The 14351-nt window shown below is 34.9% G+C and overlaps 2 protein-coding genes across 3 annotated transcripts; one reads left to right on the top strand and one right to left on the bottom strand.

The window, feature by feature from the left end:
- The first annotated feature begins 1791 nt into the window (after window positions 1–1791).
- On the top strand, window positions 1792–2529 carry LOC107844504 (E3 ubiquitin-protein ligase MPSR1-like). Its single transcript, XM_016688904.1, has one exon. The coding sequence runs from the start codon at window positions 1792–1794 to the stop codon at window positions 2527–2529; it is 738 nt and encodes a 245-aa protein (XP_016544390.1).
- Window positions 2530–3024: 495 nt separating this feature from the next.
- Window positions 3025–12793, bottom strand: LOC107843465 (ribulose bisphosphate carboxylase/oxygenase activase 1, chloroplastic). 2 transcript variants are annotated; one of them, XM_016687773.2, is made up of 7 exons: window positions 12477–12632; window positions 9663–9997; window positions 9456–9561; window positions 9280–9365; window positions 8701–9173; window positions 3286–3590; window positions 3025–3206 (listed from the first exon to the last, which is right to left on the bottom strand). In XM_016687773.2, the coding sequence occupies exons 1-6, from the start codon at window positions 12519–12521 to the stop codon at window positions 3310–3312; spliced, it is 1326 nt and encodes a 441-aa protein (XP_016543259.1). In that variant the 5' UTR covers window positions 12522–12632; the 3' UTR covers window positions 3025–3206; window positions 3286–3309. The 2 variants fall into 2 exon arrangements, with proteins under 2 accessions (XP_016543259.1, XP_016543258.1); XM_016687772.2 differs by having other exon boundaries at window positions 3025–3590; window positions 12477–12793.
- Window positions 12794–14351: the final 1558 nt, after the last annotated feature.

The raw sequence follows: 14351 nt of genomic DNA, 5'->3' as shown, positions 1-14351 counted from the left end.
CCAATTATTGAGGCATATCATATTCCTTCTTTGTACTGTTTTTAACAATATTATGTTTTCTCATGATATTCATGATGAAAGAAGTGTTGAACATATATATAACAACTACGTATACAAATATGTCATGGCTTTGATACCAACAACAGCTATCATCATCATCATCATCATCATCATCATCATCATCATCATCATTGCTACCTCCACCAACAATTATCATCATCATCATTGCTACCTCCACCAACAATTATAAATGATGGAGTATTAAAGTTAATTTATGACCTAGACAAGGATTTTGAGTAAATTATCCTTCGTGAATTAAATAACGATATTCTCCAAGTAAATACTCCCTTATTTGTACCGAGCATTTATATCAAATCTTATAAATTTATCGTATCTATGTGATTTAAATAAAGTTAGAGCGCATATTAATTATTCCCTATGTTGGCTTTTATTTGTCATATTTTGACTTGGCACATTTATTAAGAAAAATAATTATAGACATGACTATTTTACATCGTACCCATCTTAAATGATGTTTACTAGTGTGTCTTGAAATGAAAAAAAAAATTAATGTTAAGGATGTAATACGAAAAAGAAAATTGTCTTTTCTTGATTTGTCAAAAATAACAAATAATAATGAAAATCAAGTTAGAAAAATAGGGACAAGTAAAAGCGAACGGAGGGAGTAATTAGTGTATTAAAAGTCATGTGCAAATACATACTCCCTTGTCCTATTTTAGTTGGGCGCACATTTCATTTTACATGATAATTAATAAATTATAAATTAAATGATTAATTTTACTATTTTACCCTTTACCCATAATAATGTTATTCACTAAGCATACGATGGACATTGGAATTATAATTGTTCACGTTTAATGTATATTATTAATTGTAGAGGTAAAATGAGAAAAAAATAATTAATTCTATCCTGACTTAGTAAGTGATCAACTAATATGGAATATTTATTTTTAATACGATGATCAACTAAAATGGAATGGAATATTTATTTATTTTTTTGTGCAAATACATGTCATGTATTTATTGGCTATGTATATCTATGTTGTGTGGATTAAAAACACACAAAAAGAGTTGAATATTAATGGTTGAGATCTAATTAATGCTCCCTTCATTCCTCGTTAGTTGTCCTTTTCATTAATACTCTACTTGTCATTTTCACAATGTCAATGCATAGTTATTTATTTTTTTAATTTTTATTTTTAGTCATAAATATGAAGAAATATCAATATATAATGTAAAATAGATAAGTATTAAATGGAGAAGACTAATTTAAGCAATTTAAAATGTAGTTAATATTTTTCTTAGGAGGAGTGCAAACAATAGGTGATATCTTTTATTTTACAAATATTATTTGAGAAATGCCAGATGTTAGCAAAATAAAAAAAGTAAAAAACCATTGCTCGGCAAAAAAATTATTCAAAGGAAAGAGAGAACTTTTTTTGTTGAGAAATGCCAGATGTTAGCAAAATAAAAAAGTAAAAACGATTGCTCGGCAAAAAAATATTCAAAGGAAAGAAAGAAAACTTTTTAATATATTAGGAAGGATATAATTTTGTATTGCTTCCCTAACCGAAACCTATTTACCTAACCAATCTAGGAATACAAATAAAAAAGCTTTTAGTAAAACATCGCAATGGAAATTAAGGTCGACTTAAACTTAATCCAAATTAAATTGGGAATACTAAAATCTCTATTTATACTTTGTTGCAGCTCAAATATTCTCATTACAATACTTAAATTTGTTTTTTGTTTCTTGGTCAAAGAGAAACTATGAGCAATTATAGGCAAAATCATCGCTCTTTCCGTAATCACACACATCATCATCAACAACGACAACGAGGCTATTATCCGCGTAACACTCCAAGACTCCCTAGTTATCAGTCTTCTATACGGCATCCCAGAGTTCATAATGATCCAGAAAATGATTATTTATCGTTTTTGTTTGATGGTTCTTATGCAACAACTGATCATAATGAGAACTTTGTTCCACAATTTCAGGATCAAACCGTTGTTTCCGATCAACCTCCTCTTCCATCGAACAATCCTGTGGATACAGTCTTACCATCAATTGTTGTAAACAGTCATAGTCCAATTGATGATGTCTCTGTAGCTACTGAGTCGAACGAGACTAGTGGAAATATGTTAGTGAATACAAATAACATGACTGATCAGGAGAGAACTTCAGGCTTTTCTTTTCGCTCTCTGCGGTATCGCTGTTTGAACTTCATTAATTGCTACTATTACTATTGTCTTGAAGAGAAGGAGGGCGATGACAGCGTGTTGAAGTATTTGACTATAAGTACTCATTATGCTCCTGCTACAGACGAAGTCGATCGCGAAGTAGTTGCTGGTGTTGAACCATCAGAAATCTGTGCTATATGTCTTTCTGAATTTGAGCATGAAAAGGTTATAGGGTCATTGCAGTGTGGACACGAGTATCATGTCGGTTGCATCAAACAATGGTTGTTGATGAAGAAAGATTGTCCCCTATGCAGAGCTTTAGTTTAGCATTCATAGATACGGAGATTATAGAGAGGCATTTACTTAATGGCGCTCGCTTGATGTGAAGATTATTTAATTTTTGTCAATATGAGAATTGTTTCTATTCTTTTGTAAGGGCGAAGCAGGTCCTTGGTAATTTGTATTTGTTGAAACTCATGTCATTAAACTTAATATTGCATAGACAAGTCGTTTTAAAGTGTGCGTGACTTAAAACATTGAAAACAGTTCTGCCTTCACAAATTGCGTGACTTAACCGATGTGCACAGCTTCAGTTTTGCCTTCACAAAGACAGATTATAGAGAGACATTTACTCAAATTGTGTGCGCTTGATGTGTGGACTATTTTATTTTTGTCAATTTGAGAATTGTTTCTTTTCTTTTGTAAGGGCGAAGCAGGTCCTTTGTATTTTGATTTGTCAAAACTCATGTTAAACTTGATATAAACCTTATATAATTTGTTTCTAGTGATATTTGTATTAATTTTTTATTTTCAGTTCTTTAAATAAAAATATAACTCAAACTTTGTTTGATCTTATAAATGAAACTGAACAGATTTCATGGATTACGCAATTTGTATCCTATAACTACTGCCACCAAAGTACTTCGAAAATTTGAAGAGAGATAGGTTCCTTCATCATTTGTAAAAGGTGTATCAAGGTTTCGTTGCGAGCTTCTCTTGGTTTCCTGCATCCACGCAATAATTATCTCAGTGCTATTGGCATCTACAACCTTATGGATAAAACATTTGGAATGAATATCAAACATTGTCTTTAGGTTTCAGCAAACATTAGAAATTTCCCGTGTTGATGGCATCCGCATTTGCATCTCCAAGTGCAGCCTCTTTGAGGTACTTGTCAGCCAATTGAACTCTCTTCACATTCTCCTGCTCTTGAACAAGCAACTTTCCGTACTCGAGGAGCTTCTCAATTGTCATCTTTGGTTGCTCAAATACTGGAGGTCCTTCAACAGAGTTCAATAGTCTTTCCCCAACCTGTTCGAGTCCAGTTCTTTCAATCCACTTTCTGACTTCATCATCGTATACTCTTGCCCTCAGAGCACCAAAGAAATCTGTTTCAAGAACAAATACACTCATAAGTTATCTGTTGAAAGTGGGATTATCCCACATGGTTGGGAAAGAAAAATGGGGGCTTTCCTCCATATAAAAGAAACCCAAATGTTTTAATTTTAAATACACCTTTCACAATTGCCTTCTTATTTTTTTAAGGCATTTTGAGTATTCTCTCTTTTGTAATATTTTACTTGTATCTTTGGAGTGGAATAAAATTTGGTCAGTTATGTATATTTTACTTGTATCTTTGGAGTGGAATAAAATTTAGTCAGTGTTAAAATTTGGTCAGTTGTGTATATTTTACTTGTATCTTTGGAGTGGAATGTATATTTTACTTGTATCTTTGGAGTGGAATAAAATTTGATCAGTTGTATCCGAGGACGTAGGTAAAACAATTTTATCGAACCTCGTAAATTCAGTGGTTTTTTTATTTTTTCTCTTTTACTATTTTTAGCGGCTTTTATTTTGGGGTAGTAGTTGTGCAATAATTGCAATCTACTCGGTCTGCTTCCGCAACAATTGGTATAAGAGCTTGGATTTTGTCTGAGTATGCTCGGTGGTTGCAGCATAGCCTGATCTTCCACATCAGAAAGGATATTTTCTTGGGTCTGTATTGTCAAGATTTTTTCTTAGTACGCTCTGTGGTTGCAGCGTAGTCTGATTTTCTACACCGGAAAAGAATTATCGGCGTAGTCTGATCTTCCACACCAGAAAAGAATTATCTTGGTCTGTGTAGAGCCAGCTATTAAATAGTATTTATAGCACAAAATGGGAGAGAGAAATCAAGAAGTATCCAGCTCAGACATGACAAAGGTGTCCACGTCAGGTGTCAATAACACATCGTTTGTATCTTCGCTTATGTCAAGAATTCAGACAAATGTGCAATTTGCAGTTGAAATTTTTGACGGAACAGGACACTTTGGGATGTGGAGATGCGAGGTTGAAGATGTCCTTTTTCAACAAGGATTAGATCTTGCCTTAGAAGAAGAGAAACCAGAAAATATTGAAGATGCAGATTGGAAATACATCAACCGTGTTGCTTGTGGTACTATTCGGTCCTTAGTTACAGATTTCAATAAATGATTATATCACCAATTTCAATAAATTAGTTACAGAGTTGCAAAATATGGATGTAACTTTTATTGATGGTGATCTAGCGTTGATGTTGTTGGGGTCACTTCCCTATGAGTATAAGCACCTTGAAACTACTCTACTTCATGGGAGGAAACAAATTTCTCTGAAAGAAGCTTGTTCAGCTTTGTACAACTATGAACAAAGAAAGAAAGAGAAACAGAAGAGCGAAGAAGGAGAAGCACTAGTAACAAGAGGCCGTTCTCAAGATCAAACTAGAACAAAGAAGGAAAGATCAAAGTCAAAGTCCAGACCTAGCAAAGATGAATGTGCCTTTTGTCGAGAAAAAGGGCATTGGAAGAAGGATTGTCCAAAATTGAAGAATAAGGCCAAACCTAACAAAGGGAAGGCTGTAATGGATTCAAATGTAGCTGATTGTGACGACTCAGATTTCTCATTGGTTACAGCAGAGTCGTCAAAACCATCAGATGTATGGCTGATGAACTCGGCTTGTAGCCATCATATGTGTCCCAATCGGGACTGGTTCATTGATTTTGAAGAAAGAGAATTTAGAGTTATCCACATGACAGACAACAGTCCTCTTACCGTATATGGCATTGGTTCAATACGTTTGAGGAACCATGATGGAGTGATCAGAATACTAACAGATGTTCGATATGTACCGGATTTGAAGAAGAATCTTATTTCTGTGGGAACCCTTGATTCAAAAGGGCTTAAAATTGTTATAGGAAATAGATTGATGAAGATATACTCCGGTGCACTTGTGGTAATGAAGGTTATTCGGAAGAATAATAATTTGTACCATTATCATGGCATTACAATTATTGGGACAACAACAATAACATCCAGTGTTGACAAAGAGGCAGAAGCAACCAGGCTGTGGCATATACGCTTGGCACATGCTGGAGGCAAATCCTTAAAAATTCTATCAGATCAAGGATTGTTAAAAGGCGTTAAATTTGAAAACTTGGAATTTTGTGAACATTGTGTGAAGGGAAAGCAAACAAGGGTTAAATTTGGTACAGTAATCCATAATACTGAAGGCATTTTGGATTATGTACATTCAAATATTTGGGGTGCTTCCAAAATATCTTCATTAGGTGGGAAACACTATTTTGTAACCTTTGTTGATGACTTTTCTCGAAGAGTATGGGTATATACCATGAAAACAAAAGATGAAGTGTTGGGAATTTTTGTCAAATGGAAGACGATGATAGAAAATCAAACAGACAGAAAGATCAAGAGTCTTCGCACAGATAATGGAGGTGAATACAAAAATGATCTTTTCAACAAGGTCTGTGATGATAATGGCATCGTCAGACACTTCACTGTCAGACATACACCACAATAAAATGGAGTGGCAGAACGCATGAACCGTACTTTGTTGAAGAAGGCACGGTGTATGTTGTCCAATGCTGGCTTGGGGAAAGAATTCTGGGCTGAGGCAATAACATATGCGTGCCACATTATTAACCGTCTACCATCTGCTGCAATTGGTGGGAAGACACCATTTGAAAAATGGTATGGAAAACCTGTTGTGGATTATGATTCTTTACATGTATTTGGCTCAACTGCATACTATCATGTGAAAGATTCAAAATTGGATCCAAGAGCTAAGAATGCTATCTTATGGGAATTACTTCCGAAGTCAAAGGGTATCGCCTATGGTGTCCTGAGACAAGAAAAGTAATATTCAGCAGAGACGTTACTTTTGATGAATCCACGATGATGAAAAATGGTGCAGATGAAGATACAAAAGTAACCGATAGTGCTTCAAAGCAGGTGGAGTTAGAAGAAAAATTTATTTTTTCTCCACAAAAGGCAGATGAAGAAATAAATGATGATTTGAAAGCAGAGCCAGTTGAGACGCAGGTTCCAACTCAAGAACCTAAATAGTAACTTGAGTCAATAGCAACCCAAAAACCCAAAAGAACAATAAAGAAGCCTATGCGTCTCATAGAGACGATGGCATGTGCAACCTCAATCATAATTGACAATACTCCTACCACTTATAAAGAAGCTATCCAAAGTTGTGAAGAAAATAAGTGGAAGGTTGCAATGACTGAGGAAATGAAGTTCCTTCATCAGAACAATATGTGGAATCTGGCTGACCTCCCGAAGGGCAAGAAAGCATTGGGTGCAAGTGGGTATACGCAAAGAAATAAGAATTTCCTGACCAAAATGATGTTCGCTACAAAGTAAGATTGGTGGCCAAGGGATATGCTCAGAAGGAAGGAATTGATTACAATGAAGTATTTTCTCCAGTTGTAAAACATTCTTCTATTAGAATCATGTTGGCTTTGGTAGCGCAGTTGGATTTGGAACTAGTTCAGATGGATGTAAAAACAGCGTTTTTACATGGTGATTTGGAAGAGGAAATCTACATGACTCAGCCTGAAAGGATTCAAAGTTGCAGGGAAAGAAAACATGGTGTGCAAACTTGAAAAATCATTGTACGGATTGAAACAGTCTCCTAGACAATGGTACAAAAGATTTGACAAGTTTATGTTGCGGCAGAAGTACGTGAGAAGCAAATACGATCACTGTGTGTATTTACGGAAGCTTAAGGATGGTTCCTTTATATATCTTCTCCTTTACGTTGATGATATGTTGATAGCTTCCAAGAATTTGGCAGAAATTGAGAAGCTGAAGGCTCAACTAAGTAAGGAGTTTGAGATGAAGGATTTGAGAGATGCAAGGAAGATTCTTGGCATGGAGATAAAAAGGGATAGACATTCAAAGAAACTTTGTTTATCTCAGAAAGAATACTTGAAAAGGGTGCTAGATCGATTTGGTATGGATGAAAAAACAAAACCAGTTAGCACTCCATTGGCTCCTCATTTTAAGCTTAGTGCTGATATGTCGCCGAAGAATGAAGTCGAAAGAGAATATATGTCAAAGGTACCATGTGCAAGTGCTATTGGTAGCTTGATGTATGCAATGGTTTGCACAAGACCTGACATTTCACATGCTGTTGGGATTGTGAGCAGATATATGCATAATCCAGGAAGAGAACATTGGCAAGCGGTGAAATGGATTTTGCGGTATATTCGTAATACTGTAGATGTTGGGTTAGTTTTTTAGCAGGAAGAAAATTTGTGTGTAGTTGGATATTGTGACTCTGATTATGCAGGTGATCTGGACAAACGAAGGTCAACTACTGGTTATGTGTATACTTTTGCAAAAGCGTCAGTTAGTTGGAAGTTTACTTTACAGTCAACAGTTGTTTTGTTTACAACTGAGGCAGAGTACATGGCTATTACAGAGCCTGTGAAGGATGCAATTTGGCTTCAAGGATTGCTTAAGGAACTTGGTATCAGACAAGAAACTATTACAATATTTTGTGATAGTCAAAGCGCTATTCAATTGGCGAAAAACCAAGTCTATCATGCAAGAACGAAGCACATTAATGTTCGGTATCACTTCATACGAGAAATAACAGAAGAAGGAGGAGTCACAGTGCAGAAAATCAAGACTACAGAGAATCCTGTTGATATGCTAACTAAAGTGGAGACTGCGATCAAGTTTGGACATTGTTTGGACTTGATCAACATTGTTGAACATTGAAGTTCAAAAGTTGAAGACACAACTGAAATTTGTCATGAGAGAAAATTGAAGATGTGGGATATCCCAAGGTGGAGATTTGTTGAAAGTGGGATTATTCCATATCGGTTGGGAAAGAAAAATGGGGGGCTTTCCTCCCTAAAAAAGAAATCCAAATGTTTTAGTTTTAAATACACCTCTCACAATTGTCTTCTTATCTTTTTAAGGCATTTTGAGTATTCTCTCTTTTGTAATATTTCACTTGTATCTTTGGAGTGGAGTAAAATTTGGTCGACATAGGTAAAACATTTTTACCGAACCTCGTAAATTCAATGTTTTTTTTATTTTTACTATTTTTAGCGGCTTTTATTTTGGGATAGTAATTGTGCAATAATTGCAATCTACCCAGCTTCCGCAACATTATCATCATTTGGAAAGTCATTTTTGTATTGTCACAAATTTTAGTGTTCTTACCAATAGATTGTCCAGGGAAGGCGTCGACAAGCCTTACAACGTGTTCATCAGGTACGCTGTCAGTTCTGAAAATTCCCTTGCATACACCAATCCTGTCTTCCCTGGTTGGTGCCCAGTAGAACTTTTCCATACGGCCATCACGGATAAGAGGGGCATACAATGTGGAGAAGTCATTACCAGTGACTATAATGGGAACCCTGGCATTCTCCTGCTTGTTGTACATACCGGGGAGCTGGACATTCGTCGGGTTATCAGCAATGTTCATGAGGGTGGCATTCACCATCTGGTTGTTAACTGTGTATTGGGTAGTTCCACCCATTCTACCAGCTCCTGCATCGAGATCATTGATGAATAGGACACACATGTTTCCTTTCCTGATGATTTCAGCTGCCTCGCGGTACCTTTGCCTAATCAATTTTGCTGGCTCTCCTGCATTTCCACTTTCCAATTCTCCGGCGCTCATCATGATGGGGCTGCAAATAATCAAGATGCGAATAAAGTTTAGTAACTTCGTTCTGAAAATTTATCGACTTTCCCTTAATGATCGATCCTATGTGATCAAGTAATTATAATACTCACTTGATTCCCATTTTACGGAAGACTAGCTCACACTGGAAGGACTTTCCTTGACCTTTGCCTCCCCAGATACCCAAAATTAGTGGTACCTATAAGAAAATTTGATAAGACTTAAACCATTCAATGTATTCAATAAAAGACCGTCAAGAAGAATTTCTAAGCCAATTTTTAATACGGACCTTGATGTTGGGCAATTTCAAGAAGTTCTTTGTGATGTGAACAACTAGCTTGTCCATGAAAGCAGGAGCAATATAGAATCCTTCCAGTGTATTGTCCAAGTTGTATCTGGAATAAATAATCACGCCAACATTTTCATTTTAGATTCATATTTTCGGATTGATTATATTTATACCTCAAATTTCCAAAAATTAGTCGAGAGAACTTACTGACGAAGACCCTGGCTGATGTATTCGTAGGATGACAAGACAGCATGGTGAGTACCAGTACCCACAGGAGCTTGGAAGAGAGGGTCTACCATACCCTTTCCCCTGGTAATATCCTGTTGATCATCAGACGTATCCGAGACAAGGCCTTTCCATCTGTCCTGTTCGGTCTGTTTCTTCTCGTCTATTTCTGGTTGTTGGGCTGTAAATGTAATCCTGAAGCTCCTGTTTGAAACCTTGGGGCTGGAAGCGCCCTTCGTGTTCACCTTCTTCAAGGTTTTGCCAAAGAAGGCTGTGCTCGGAACTGAAGTTCCAGCACCAGAGTTGTTCAAACTCAACTGCACCAATAAAGTTTTCTTAGTAAGAGGCACTAGATACATAGTATGATTTGATGGAAATAAAAGGCCAAGTGCATGTATCAATCTTAAAACATGAACAATAATTAAACTTCTTGCTAGTTTTCCACATAACTCAACATTCCTATCAAAAAGATGACACATACCCAGACAAATTAACAATATGCTACTCTTAAATCTTTTTTTTTAACCACCTAGAAAATCATCTAAGAAACTTTATTATATGTACGATGTGCCCGGAGGAATTGAACACTAATCAAGGAGGGTAGCTAAGCTTAAGCAAGTTTCATTCCTACCGCTGTACCAAGATATTGCTTTGTTACTACTAATTTTCTCTGGTAATAATGACAAATTAATTAAGAGTAATAAAAAGTTTTCAAAACTAAAAGAGAGTGACACAAGTTTTAAATATTAAGTAGAGGTGACAATTTTAAGATTAGTTTTAATGACACTAATTTTAAAATCCTCAAGTTTTATTATTTACACAAAGATCCCTACATCATCACCACCACTCCTCCTTCTCCACACCCATTTTGTTGTCATCGCCGCCACCTCCTCTTCCTCCACTATCATTATCACTATCATTGTTACCTCTTCCAAATTCACTGTTATTTCCTTCCTCTACATAACTATCGCCTATTTTTCTTTTTTCTCCTCCATCACCATCGCTATCAACACCACAACAAATGTCATCTTCTCATTCGGCATCACCATCAGCACCACCACATTCATTTTTACCATAAATATCACTTTTTCGTGGGCTCCTCCTCCAATCAGATTTTTTTTTTAGAAATTAAGTAAGTATCGAAGTTGCTGCAGCAACAGTCGAAGTTGCTGCAGCAATAGTCGAAGTTGCTACAACAATCAACAACCGAAGTTGCTGCAGCAATTTTGATAGTTGCTGCAGCAACTTTGATAATTGTTGTAACACAATAACGAATAGTAGTTGTTGCAGCAATTATCATAGTTGCTGAAACAACTCTCGTAGTTGCTGAAGAAACTCTATAGTTGCTGAATTTGCTGTATTATTTCTTCATTTATTTTTAAAAGAAATCAAAAATTTTCTTTTTAAACTTTTTATTTTTCTTTTTTAAATAGTCCATGAAAATTTAAAAAAAAAAAAGAACGAAATGAAAAGAGAAAGAAAAAAAGAAGAGAAGATGAAAGAAAAGAAAAATCTAGAAAGAGGGAAAAAAATAAGAAAGAAGATGGGGAGAAAGAAATTTAGAGAGAGAAAAATAAAAGAAGAAGGATTGAAAGATTAAAAAAAAAAGGGGAAATTATAAAATTTGAAATTTGGAGTTGGAGGACTTTTTTAAAAAATTTAAAAGTTTTTAAAAATTATACTTTATACTCCAATTAATTTAATCACAATTTAAATAAAATTTTAACTTTAACTGATTAAAATTATCACCATTTTTAATTTAGAGACTTTTTTGTCACCCTCGCCTAATTTTCTCGCTAGTTACTTGGTTCCCCACAAATGTATCTTATTTGTTTAATAAACTTCTCAATGTAAAAGTTAGTGGATTCTCTCGAGCCTACTCCTACCACCTTAGATTCGCTCCTCCCGAACCTGACCTAAATCACAAGTCTCAATATCCTTGTTGCTAGAACTAAGCCTCGAGGCCAATATACTACTATTACTCCGTCTAATAATACTTATCCACTGATCACTTGATATACATATTAAAAAATAATAAATAATTGGTGTAGTTTTACTATATCACCTTTTAAATATAGTAAATGTAATGCATTGAGTGATAAATAATATTTAATAATAGAGGTAAAATGAGTAGAAAAGATAAAACTGAATTTTTTAATATAATGGATAAGCAAAATGGACGAAGAAAGTACTATTTTCACTGAATTTCTTTTATACATCTCATTTGACAATATATGACCAATATTTTTTTTTAATAACCATGTAAACAGTGCCATCAACAAACAAAAGAATACAGCTAAAAACACTCATCTCCTTAACCACCATCTAGGAAGATTCTTATGAAGAATGAACCTCCAGCAGACAACTAAATAAATGTGATGAACCAAAAAGAACTTAAATGTAAATGATTTTATTTATTAACTCTCTATTTCTATATCCTCTCTTTTGAAGAATTCAGTATTTCTATCCTGTGTACAATTTCTTGCTTGATCTGTCTATAGTGAGTCTATAGTCACTTCAGTGCTGTGATATATGGCCAACATTAATGTACATAAAATAACGAGTCCAATAGTTTAACTTGTAGACCTGTACTTTTGTTTCCAGTAGAAATTGACTGCACAAGACAGACAACTAACCCAAAAGAGGAATTAATGCTGGAATGTTACTAACAAACAAGAAAAAATATTGTTTCCTAGCTAGACGCTAAAACAAAGGTAAAGACAATTAGATTCCATTATTTAACTATAATAAACAACTTGACATATGTTTAAATATGAAGAGGAAAAAATACAGTACCACTACTTTGTTGGCAGTTACAACAGTTGAGACAGAGCTAGCCATTTTTTAAATTTTTGGCAACTCTGAAAATCAAACAGCTGATTGATCACAATCTGTTCAAAAAAATCTCTGATTGTTAAATTAGTATAGGGAAGGTTGGGTGAGAATTTATATAGCACAAGTTATTTGGATTACAAATTCATAATAACCACACGATGGTGGATTGTCTATATTACGTGGACCTTTTGATCAGCACTTTATTTTGTGACATGGCTAGTATTGCTTTTATCTTCTTCTTTTTTTCTCTTAAATTTTGAATGTCCTAGAACTAGATTAACAACAAAATGGAGGCTTCTGGGAGCTAGATTAGGGGTGTCAAGTGGGCCGGGTTAGGTTTGACTCGGCCCAACAAGCCTTAGGGCTTTAGGATTTCAGGTTCGGGTCGGTTATTTTGTTAAAATGGGTCCGGCTAATCAAGTTCGGATCAAGTTCGGTCCAGGCCCGCCGATTAATCGGCTCGACCCGGCTTGGAAAAATTAAAAAAAAAAAAGATATTTTGAATTTTGGGCCAAACTAGCCGTTGGCCCAACGGCTATATAGCCGTTTTTGGGTCCAAACAGCTAGTTTGAGTCCATTTATTAAAAAAAAATAAAAAATTAAACAAATATTTTTTAATCCCAAAAAAAAATCTATAAATACCCTACAACTTCAAATCATTTTTCACACAATTTTTCACTCTCTCAAATCTCAATTCTCAATTCTCAAATATTCAGTATATTTAATTTCTTAAAGTGTTCACTTTAATTTTTTAATTTTTCGTTTACAAAGTACGAGCGAAAGTTTCTAAAGTCGCAATCTTCGGATACTTCCAAAATTTAGTATTGTCGTTCCATCTCTTACGTTTAATTTTTATTTATTGTATTAATTGTTTAATATTTAATTTTATTATATTTGTGTATTTTGAATATTTTTAGTTTAATTTAATTTATATTATGGATAAATTAAGAAACCTCGCTACTAAAAGTGTTAAAAAATTTTGTCCCGAAAGCGGTAGTGGTAGTAGAAAGCGAATTACTAGCGCTAGAGGTAGTTCAAGTAGTAGATATACCCGTATGTCTTCGCCTCCCGTACCGCTTGGTACACCTTTTGAGGAAGAAATAGGTGTAGGTGCTCACGATATGGATTATGTAGAAGCTCAGGAAAATTGAGGTATAGAAAAAGAAAATGAAGTAGATGCGGTTAATTTAGACGAAGATAATGAAAATATTGCTAAGACACCCGCAGTAGGAAATGCTAACGTTAGATCTGAATCAGTTAATCTCCCTTCCCGTCCTCCCAGTGCCCCAAAACCTCGTAAAAAAACTAATATTGCATGGCAATTTTTTGAACGTATATCAGATATTGAGGTGCAATGCAATATTTGTCAACAAATATATAAGCATAGAAGTGGAGGCAAGCAAGGGGGTACGGGTACGTTAATGAGACATGTAGCTGAAGATCATAAAAGAGAGTTAAATATTGCAAAAGGTGGTGGGGATGTTGGTGGGTCAACGCAAATTAGAATGGACCCAGCAACCGGTCACGTAGCGAAGAAGTATAATAAAATGAGGGACAGGGAAGAAATAGCTAAAATGGTAGTTGTGGGTTGTTTGCCTTTTAGTTTTCCTTCTTCTGATGTCTTTATTCGTTATATAAAAGCAATTTATAATCCTATGTTTAATGGTATTCCTAGAACTACTTGTCGGTCTGATATTTTTAGACTCCATTCACACTATTGTTTTTATTTATCAACATTGTTAAAAAATATTCAATATAGATTGTCCCTAACTTCTGATCTTGGTCGTGTTGTAAATAAAAATGATTATTTAACCGTTACTTGTCATTGGATGGATA

Source organism: Capsicum annuum, chromosome 10 (assembly GCF_002878395.1).
Source record: "Capsicum annuum cultivar UCD-10X-F1 chromosome 10, UCD10Xv1.1, whole genome shotgun sequence".
In the NCBI taxonomy this organism is placed as follows: Eukaryota; Viridiplantae; Streptophyta; class Magnoliopsida; order Solanales; family Solanaceae; genus Capsicum; species Capsicum annuum.
Note: the sequence above shows the minus strand (reverse complement) of the source record. Positions and strands in the feature narration are given on the sequence as shown.

Excerpts from the sequence above, each read along its gene's own strand:
- LOC107844504 (XM_016688904.1), top strand. The coding sequence starts at position 1,792 with ATGAGCAATTATAGGCAAAATCATCGCTCTTTCCGTAATCACACACAT.
- LOC107843465 (XM_016687772.2), bottom strand. The coding sequence starts at position 12,521 with ATGGCTAGCTCTGTCTCAACTGTTGTAACTGCCAACAAAGTAGTG. Across the intron at positions 9,998-12,476 it reads TAACTGCCAACAAAGTAGTG|TTGAGTTTGAACAACTCTGG; the intron begins GTACTGTATTTT and ends TTATTGGTGCAG. Across the intron at positions 3,591-8,700 it reads CTTCCCTGGACAATCTATTG|ATTTCTTTGGTGCTCTGAGG; the intron begins GTAAGAACACTA and ends TTCTTGAAACAG.